Here is a 10,635-nt window from a genome sequence, read left to right as displayed (position 1 = left end):
GCTGGCGTTTAGCCTCAGCAGTGTAAAGATCGATGCGCCAAACTACTACCACGCCTCCCTTGTCTGCTGGTTTGATAGTGAGGTTGGGGTTGGTGCGGAGGGAGTGGAGGGCTGCACGTTGCGAGGGTGAGAGGTTGGAGTGGGTAAGAGAGGTGGATAGGTTTGAAGAGATCGAGGGCGGGTAAGAGGCCAGTTCCAAACCTCGGACTCAGCACCGCCTTCTTGACCTGCAATCTTCTTCTCGACCTCTCCGCCCCCACCCCCTCTCTGGCCTCTCACCCTCACCTTAACCTCCTTCCACCTATCGCATTCCCAACACCCCTCCCCCAAGTTCCTCCTTCCTGCCTTTTATCTTAGCCTGCTTGGCTCATCTTCCTCATTCCTGAAGAAGGGCTTATGCCCGAAACATCGATTCTCCTGCTCCTTGGATGCTGCCTGACCTGCTGCGCTTTTACAGCAACACATTTTTCAGCTCTGATCTGCAGTCCTCACTTTCTCCTATTTAATATAAAAAAACCAGCCAGCACAGGTTTTTTCAATGACAATTTGTGTTAAACTGATACAGCGGTACAGTTAAATGTTAATAGTAGGAACTTTCAAAGGGTGTGTGATAAAGGGGAAGGAATACAATGGATTGAGAATTAGTGAAGGAATAGGAAGTGGAAAAGGCAGCTGAGCTGCTGTTTGTAATCTTCATTGCAATAAAGTTCCTGAAGTCCTTGTACTTGCTGGAGCTGAGGGAGGGTGTTATGGGTGTCTTTAAAATAAATAAAAAATACTGTCATCTTATATCATTAACAACGAAAAATGATACAAACACAGTACACTTAAAGAGAACAAAGTGAAAAATGTTCAGTTTTAGCAGCGTGAATAAAAACTGGCTTAATTACAATGGAAAATTCTGAAGTGACAGCACTTCTGCTAAAGAAAAACAGCAAATGCATATTGTCAAACAATTCATATGACACATAGTTGTTTTAGAATTCAATGTCGAGGGACAATAGTTTTTCAAAAGAAAAATAGTGTCATTTTAACAGGCATACCAATCACATTTCAATGGCTTTGAATTAAAATTTCCAAATATTAAATGGCCATTTAAATGCTGATATAACAGGAATTTCATATTCAATGATACACAAAAATCCATCATTATGTATGACTGCAATCTCAGGGCAACTGAAACTTTGGCCAGCACCTCCACAAGTCTACATGTGAATGTGGGATATCAGTAAGGTGCAATAGCATACTTTTAACTCAAATGGAAACTTTCACCAGCATTCCAACAATCTGTAAGCATGTTGCAATTTACATGCTGAGCAATATGCTCAGTTACTACCTGAAGTATAATCCACAATTAAAGTTGCCATAGTTCTTCTGGACTTGCCTCTCATTAGAGACTGGTGACTAATGGTGGTTTAACCTGTGGGTCTCCATGCCTCAGGCGAGGGGAGAGATTGAGAAGGACAATCTCAGCCAGTGCAGGAAATGAAGTCACACTACTGGCATCACTCTGCACTGCGAACTAACCATCCAGCTAAATGAACCCCCACCCTACAATCTACATTTCACCTCTGCTGATTCTTATCATGAACAGTAATGCTAATCCAAACACACCCACCCTGTTAAAGTCTAATTTACCACTCAACTTGTTAAAGAACATTAATTTTTGTTTTATTCCCATTTACTCAAAGGAAGAGAACTAAAGTATTTTAACAGACACTGCACACAATACTCAAAAGGTCTTGCCAGTAACTATATTTAACAAAATCTCAAGTCTATGAGCTCATCCATAAAGGCAAAGCTCTCACTACGTAGGCAAATAAAAATATAACAAGTCCACCAGACATTCCAAACATACTGCTGCACTGAATAACAGAAACAACATAGTCTCGTATGAATGCCAGGGAAATATGTCCAAGAAATGCAAAAAGAAATAGGCATTTTACCTCCATGGAAAAGGTTTCCAAATCCTGGTATAGCACAGCTCTTAGTTACCCCCATTGTTAATGTCAATTTTTTTAAAAATATGACAATTTCTTCTTGCTACTGGTCATATGGTTTAACAGACTACTGAACAATATGATACGTTGCCTAAAACAGCTCAGTATATCACCTTTATTTATGGACACATAACTCGACTCAGCAATTCTTAATATAATTTCATTCAATGGTGAGCAATCAGCTTACTCTTAAGGTCTCTCAGACCCTGGATGACAATGTAAGTAGCTAAAAGCTACTTTTCCAATCATTCCTTTTAAATGGTGTTTACTTACTTGATCACGGTCTCCTGCAAAGCAACAGCTCTTCATAGTGCAGGAATTGAAATATCCTTGGTTATCAAACTCAAACACAGACTGTGGCGAATGAATGTCATATAATACTGGAGGGAGGCGACGCCGCAGTGCCAACAGCTGGGTCCCACTACTATTGAAGCGGACACTCATGGCACTCTGCATAGGAAGTTTTCCTCCATAACGGAGCAAGGAGCTACAAGAAGAACACAGGGGGTTACAAGAAATCCTAGCATACTACCCACCTGTACAAATTCTGATTATTAATGCACTTTTATCTTTGCCACAAGTTTCTGTTGTTTAGAAATCTGTAATGAACCCATCTGCCTCAGACAAGGAACCAATGTTTTCAGAGAAAAACAACTTCTGCTCAGACATGTGAACTCTGCACGTTGATTAAGCAGCAAGATCTTTTCACACCACAATTAACCGATTGCAGATTTGTCCAGAAACAGAAGCTCAACTGATAATGCAAGAATTCATATTGTCCTCAAATTCACTGGTTGAGAGCTAGCAAAACGCCTTCAGGAATTTCAAGTCAACCCTTTCACGCTGGGATTGAAATCACTGGAATCCAGTGTTGCAGGTTTAGAGTTTCCTGACTTTTATTTCATTATTTCAATTAATGTGCCAAAATCATAAATCTTTCATAATTCTCGAATTTCACTGCCCACCAATCACAATCTCCCCTTCCAAATATTAACTTTAGCATCATCGAAAACATATTTAAAAAGTGAGAATCTTAATGCAAATAAAATTAGGAACAGAAATAAAATCTTCAAGACATGTTAGATACTCAAAGATTTCTGGATGCAATGCAAACATACCTATTCTGTACAGTGAACACAGTATCAGAAAATATTTTGATCTACAACAGGATATTCATTAGCTTATTTATTTGTGAACACCTCAGGCTGTAAAGCTGATTATAGTGCATTAGAAGACATTAAATGTCACACAATCAGTCAATTAGTATATCACAATAAGCCACAAGTATTCTACCAGAACTGTCACAATGAATTCCCAGTTTTTTCCAAAGTTCAGGCATTGTGACACATCTCTGAAGGAGGTGATACTTGAAGCTAGGTCCTGTCGCCCAGAAATAGGGACAGTGTTACTGCGTCACAAGAACCCTTTGACATTACCAATCAAAGTTGACTGCCCCTCAGTCTAGTGTTTAGTGACAGATTATGAGCATGGGAGAGAACAACAGAGGCATAAATAGATTGAACTTTGCCAGGTAGATTTATTTGTATCAATAATACATTTATCCCATAAAAAAATGCCCATTCAACACCAACAGAAATAAGTATCCTGTTCCTCATGTGACCTGTAGCTTTTCAATGAAAATCTACAAGGAGCATTCTAACTTAACATTTTTATTCACTGCGCGAGTTTAGAATTTCCTTGACAGAAATTGGTACTCGTGTATCGCTGATATGACTGCACAATACAGCCAAAGTCAGATGTCCTAGAAGTTAAAAATATTCACCTCAAGGATGACTAACTAAGTGCTGAGAGCAGTTCTAGAAATAAGGGAAAAAATATTTTCTAACATCAATAAATCAAAAAAGAAAGCAAGAAGCTCTAACTCTTCTAGTTACTCAAACCTCTAATTATAGCAGTAGTCTCAATTTTATATATTCTTGTTTTCTCCAGGCTACAACTGGAATCTCGTTGTGTATGGATTCAATTTATTATAGGAGGATCTTACTAAATCCTGCATCTTCAGTTGACAGCTTCCCATAGCACAACTAACCATTTTGAAATTGGTTTTGAAATAACCACTTTGAACCTAATATAAAAATAACTAAAATCTAAGAATTAAGATACTAATTTTGCTTCCTCCAATTTAAAAGTTATCCATTTTTTTTCCTTCAATTATATTTCTTCCACTACTGGATTGCTGAATAATGACAAATTTACAAGAAAATGTACACATCCTCCTTCCTTATTAACAGATTTTCTGAACTAATCAATGAGAATATTTTGCTTAAAAGTTTCAAAAAGAATTTCTCATTACTCTTGGCCAAGGCAACAATGTATGGAAAGTTGATCAAGCATTCTACATTTGTAAACAATAGAGAACAACCAATCTGTATCTGCAATCAAAAGCCATTCCAACACAAGTCGTATAATTTGGTCAATAAGTATAGAACTAGTCTTGCTTCCTGTTGAAACGTTTGTCTTTTCAAACTTCCTCAGAACAAACTGATAAAAGTTTGGGCAGCACAGTGGTTAGCACTGCTGCTTCACAGCACTACGGACCCAGGTTTGATTCCCACCTCGGGCAACTGTCTGTGTAGAGTTTGCACATTCTCCCAGTGTCTGCGTGGGTTTCCTCCCACAACCCAAAGGTGAACTGGCCATGCTAAATTAAGGGCTACGGGGAGAATGCGGGTAAGTGGAGTTGAAATGCTCATCAGCCATGATTGAATGGCAGAGTGGACTCGATGGGCCGAATGGCCTTACTTCCACTCCTCTGTCTTATGGTCTTATTGTTGCATTGGTCAGGTGTAAATGTAGGGAAATAGATCTGGGTGGGTTACTCTTCAGAGGATCAGTGTGGACTTGTTGGGCCAAATGGTCTGTTTCCACACTGTAGGGAATCTAGTCTAATCAAAATGGCAGACTCGATCGAAAAGATACCCAAAATGTTTACTTCAGCCATGTATTTCCCTACCATGGATTAAGGCACTAATTTATAAGTCAAAGTATCATTATTACAAATTAGAAAAAGCTGGTGTGCTATACAGATCATAAATTGTTTTTCTAAGACTTTGAAGAGTTCATTAAAAACTCTCAGTTTGTTCATCTACAGAAGATAACCTTTTAAAAATATTAATTGTAAACCCATGCTAGCCAATGATATGGTTGCTGATTTACAAGCCAAAAGGAGAATAACACATTCTACTGCTTAGTGTTAAAACAATACAAAGGCACCCAGTCTAAAAAGACCGTTAGCTCATCTTTCAACTGCGGAATCAATTACTTTGAGAGATTTACACATACCTGCGAGAGAAAGGAGAGTGTCATAAGCTTTTTCCAGTTGTCTGATATGGATGATTTAGCAAGTGAAATGAGCAAATGTGGATGTAGGTTTGCTTGCTGAGCTGGAAGGTTCATTTTCAGACATTTCTTCACCATACTAGGTAACATCTTCAGTGAGCCTCCAGGTGAAGCTCTGCTGGTGGTTCCTGCTTTCTATGTTTGGGTTTCCTTCGGTTGGTGATGTCACTTCCTGTGGTGACTTCATTTCCCGTTCTTTTTCTCAGGGGGTGATAAACGGGGTCCAAGACAATGTGCTTGTTGATAGAGTTCCGGTTGGAATGCCATGCTTCTAGGAATTCTCATGCGCGTCTCTGTTTGCCTTGTCCTAGGATGGATGTGCTGTCCCAGTCGAAGTGGTGTCCTTCCTTATCATATGCAAGGACACTAGTGAGAGAGGGTCAGGTCGTTTTGTGGCTAGTTGATGTTCATGTATCCCGGGATAAGGAAAGACACTACTTTGACTGGGGCAACACATCCTAGGACAAGCCAAACAGAGACACGTATGAGAATTCATTGAAGCATGGCATTCCAACCAGAATTCTATCAACAAACACATTGACTTGGACCCCATTTGCCACCCCTGAGAAAAATAAACAGGAAATGACATCACCACGGGAAATGACATCGCCAACCCAAGGAAACCCAAACATATAAATAGAAAGCAGGAAACACTAGCAGTGCTTCATCTGGAAGCTCATTGAAGATGTTACCTAGTTTGGTGACGAAACACCTGAAAATGAACCTTCCAGTTCAGCCAGCAAACCTATATCCAGAACCTCAACCTGAGCTACAAATCTTCTCAAAATGAGCAAATGTTTGTCAAAAGGCAACCATTTTTTGATCACCAGCATCAATAGTACTTTCTGCATTTAATATTTTCTATGCAGAGATCCAAATAATCAGCAGAAATATTTTTAATGCTCAAAGATATTAAGCTGTCAACCTCTTTTCTCTTAAATTACTTTATAACTAAAAGGATTCAACTTTTATGTGGCACACATTACATGGGGAAAATATCAAAGGAGTTCACACAATTACTGAGAGTACAACTACTAACACAGGTAATTGAGAGAAAATACGAACATTTAAAAGAACTCCTGGAGTTCAAATTACACATCCATCATTATTAGCTTTTATAAAAGTTCAATTTCTCTACTTATTTTTTTTAAAAAGTCATATGTAATACCACCAGACTGACTCAAAGCTCTTACAATCCCACATTCTCTCCTCAGAAACATACATCTTGAAGTAATTCATATGGGTGGCACGGTGGCTCAGTGGTTAGCACTGCTGACTCACAGCACCAGGGTCCCAGGTTCAATTCCAGCCTCGGGCAACTGTCTGTGTGGAGTTTGCACATTCTCCCAGTGTATGCGTGGGTTTCCTCCGGGTGCTCCGGCTTCCTCCCACATTCCAAAGATGTACAAGTCAGGTGAATTGGCTGTGCTAAATTGCCCATAGAGTTAGGCACATTAGTCAGAAGGAAATGGTTCTGGGTGGGTTACTCTTCGGAGGGTGTGTGGACTTGTTGGGCCGAAGGGCCTGTTCCCACACTGTAAGGAATCTAATCAGTCACCCAACAACATCCCTTCAGTCCTAGTCCTAATCATCTTCATGCCCAGTCATTTGGCCCCCTACAAACAAGACCTTCCAGATACAACAAGAAAAATGAAACAGTTCTAAAATCAAGTCCAGCATGTCTTAAGCTGCAATTATTAACTATGTAGCCGAGAGTGACAGCTAATGCATTTAAACCAAATCTACAAAAGAAACAGTAATCGTCCAGATTGTAATGAACAAATTAGACCCCTGGATTCCTAAATAAATAGTGTATTTTTAACTGAAAAATTAAAACATTCTGAAGTCATTTCAAAACTTGAAACACTAACTCTGTCTTTCTTTCCACAGCTGCTGAATCTTTCCAGCACTTTGCTTTTATTCCAGATTTCCAGGATCATGATTTTTACAGCTAGCATTCATTAAATTTACCCTTCATATCCAATAATGCTTTAGGGAAGTTCTTTTTTTTTCCCAAAACCTTGCTCATAGGATGTAAGTATTACTTGCAAGGCCAACATTTATTGTCCATCTCTAATTGCTTTGAGGAGGTACGATGAGTTGCCTCCTGAACCAGTGTAGTCCATGCGGTTTGGTTTTAGGGAGTTCTAAGATTTCGACACAGAGACAATGATGGAACAGTGATAAATTTCAAAGTCACACTAATGGATAACTTTGACAGGAACCTGCAGATAGCAGTATTCCCATTTGCCAGTTTGTTCTTCTGGATGATCAAAATTGTAGGTTTGGAAAGCAACATTAAATATGCCTTGGCAAGTGCATCAACAGTGGTTCTTTTACATGATACACACTGCAGCCACAGTGTGCTAGTGGAAGAGTATGTGAATATAGTAAATGAATTGTTAATCTACTATTTCATAGTAGATTACATCAAGCTTTGAGTGTTGTTACAATTATATTTATCCAGGCAGATAGGGAAACACTCTGTCAGACGTTACTTGTACCTTGCTGATGCTGTACAGGCGTTAGGAAATCAGAAAGTGGTTAGTCCAGAATATCTAGCTTCTCAGTATTTATGTGGGGTTTACCCTGCTTATTTTTTGTTCCAACGGTGAATCTCAGGATGTTGGCACCAGTGGTTTCAGCCAAGGCAATGCTATTGAATATTAGGGGAATACGACTAGATTCCCTCATTGGAGAGGGTCCTTTCCCAGCATTTGCATGGTAGAAATGTCATTTGTCACTTATCAATTCAAATATGAATCTTGTCCAGATCTTCTTACCCATTTCATTCTCTGAAGAATTGCAAATGAAACTGAACACTATGTGACAATTAGTGAATATCCCAGTTCTGTTCCTACAGCAGAGCAAAGGTTATTGATGAAGCAACTGTAAATAGATGGGCCTCGGACAATGGTCCCAGGAACTCCTCTACCAATTTCCTGGGACTGAGATAATAGGTCTCCAGAAACCACAAACAACTTCCTTTGTGCTAGCTATGATTCCAGATAGTGGAGAGATTTTCCCATGCTTTACATTAATGAGTTTTTATTGTGGGTTTTTAATGTCATACTCAGTCAAAACACTGCCGTGATGTGAATAGCATTCACCTCTGGAATTTGGTTCTTTGCTCATGTGTAGATAATAATTGCAATAAGGAACAAGTGGTTCTAGCAGGTCTCAAACTAGGTAGAGGTCAGGTTACTGCTGCGGAAACAACTGATTGTATAGAACTAATTATTTTGCAGATAGTTGAGTATAAACTGTTGGAAGATAATTGCCTGAAGATTCAAAACACTAAATCTGTTTCTTAATCATGTCCTCGTACAATAGGAAAAGGATTAATCAACTGATCTACAGAATCGAACTATGAAAACAGTACTGAGCTGAATCCCTGTTCCGAGGTTTCATCACATCTTTTTAGATCTGCTCAGAAAATGCCAAAATACAACTGTATAAAATAGGACTGTCCTCGCAATGGTAAAATGGCCAATTGTACCAAATTTACGGGTGAAATTGATCAAATATGCAGTAAAGAAAATTGAAATTTAAAAGAAAGTAAATGTTTTATTTACTTATTTTCATTTGTGCAGTTTATTTTAAACTTACAATTTGTAATGGTATCTGCCCATCTTTCACAAATGAAAGAATAATGTTATTTAAATCCACAAATCTGGTTAGCTCATTTTCACGACACCATTATAAATTTAACCCAAGTTCAGCAAGTGTTTTGAAAAGTCTCAACTGCCTTCTAAATAGCCTTCAGGATAAAGTTTTTGAAACACAAGAAACATTCTTGAATCAGAGGTTCGAGTAAGCACTTGATTAACATGTCTCATCAGTGATTTTATCTTTTCTCTGTTGAGACTGGTCTCGTGTTTAACTGCAAATTACTGACAAGAATTTAACTGCTTCAGTATGGTCTTGAATTGATTTCTTGATATGCCTCGTGCATTCTTCAATAAATTCAATTTGTCTCTTAGGTGAAAAGTCATGTACCTGAAACTCATGAAAAGTCATCTAACTGAAATGTGAACATTCACTCACTCTCAAGAAGCCTGGCCAGTTGAGTACTTGCAGCATTTTCTGTTTTTATTTCTGATTTCCAGTATTCACAGTATCTTGCTTTTGCTAAATTACTTCAAGTCTTTCAACTTGTGTCTCTCCCATTTTCACAGTCAACATGATCAGACTAAATCAATAACAGAAACTCAGTGGGTCTGGAAGCAGTGTTCTAAAAAAGAGCCAGACCAGGCTTGAAATGTTAACTCACTCTCTACAGATGCTAACAGATCTGCTCAGTTTCTCTGGGTCTTTTTGAGATCTCCAGCATCCATGGTATTTTGTCTTTATTCAAATATGATTACCCTCGGTTTACGATAAAACCTAAAATACTGACATTCGATTGGGGCTTGTGCTTTTTGCTTCTCTTTTCTTTTCAACAAACAACCAATGGACATCTTTTCAATCTCTTTCTTGCATAGTGCATTCCTTGTGTGTGTTTCTTTTTCATGGTCAACTTTTCCAGTTGCAATCTGCAAAGCATCCAGTTTACATTGCTAAGATTGGAAGTAAAGCTTGCATTGCTGCATGGAATCTCTGCATTAGGAAGAATGTAGAGAGAAGTACGTGGGGAAACAGTTTCCATTTGATATCACATTTTGGATGAACTTTTATTTCTGAGTTACATGTCATTCTATTCTAAAGATCTTGCAATTGAAAGAATTTCATGAACTGTAATATGAGGTGGCTCACATTCATTTATTTTACTCTTTCTGCTAATCCTCCAGTGCTTCATCTGCACTTGGACTAGGAGAATTAGTACCTTCAATTTTAGACTCAAACTGATGTTGTTTCATAAAAATCAATAAAACTGACGGCAGAGAAATTCACCATTGGGCATGTAGTGTTTGTGCTGCTTTATTTAAAGTGTCATGTTTAATCCCACATTTCTGCCTTCCATATAGAATCCTTAAATTTCCTCAAGTACTTAACTTAAAATTACTTATGGAATCAGCTTTCACCACCTTTTTAAGGTAATGTCCCAGATCCCGATAACTTGAGTGAGGACATGACTCATCTTCCCCCTATTTTTGCCAATTATTTTGAATCTATTACCTCTCGTTGTGAACCCACTTGACATGAAAAGACTTTTTCCCCCTCAATTACATTTCAAAACCCCTGATCTTGAAAACTGATGCCAGCTCACATCTGAGTGTTTGCCTTTCCAAGGAAAACAGTCCGAACTTTTCCAACGTCTGTGTGACTGAAGTCT

General features: G+C 38.6%; 1 protein-coding gene across 1 annotated transcript in view; it reads right to left on the bottom strand.

Moving 5' to 3' along the window:
• The window catches only part of dcaf5 (ddb1 and cul4 associated factor 5), a 100,825-nt gene that overhangs the window by 42,341 nt on the left and 47,849 nt on the right, over nucleotides 1–10,635 (bottom strand). The window contains exon 6 of the mRNA XM_043698096.1: nucleotides 2,274–2,487. Within this exon, the coding sequence (XP_043554031.1) occupies nucleotides 2,274–2,487 (214 nt within the window). The remainder of the gene's footprint in view (nucleotides 1–2,273; nucleotides 2,488–10,635) is intronic.

This window comes from Chiloscyllium plagiosum, chromosome 10, assembly GCF_004010195.1.
Source record: "Chiloscyllium plagiosum isolate BGI_BamShark_2017 chromosome 10, ASM401019v2, whole genome shotgun sequence".
Lineage (NCBI taxonomy): Eukaryota > Metazoa > Chordata > Chondrichthyes > Orectolobiformes > Hemiscylliidae > Chiloscyllium > Chiloscyllium plagiosum.
This window is presented reverse-complemented; position numbering and strand designations above follow the sequence as displayed.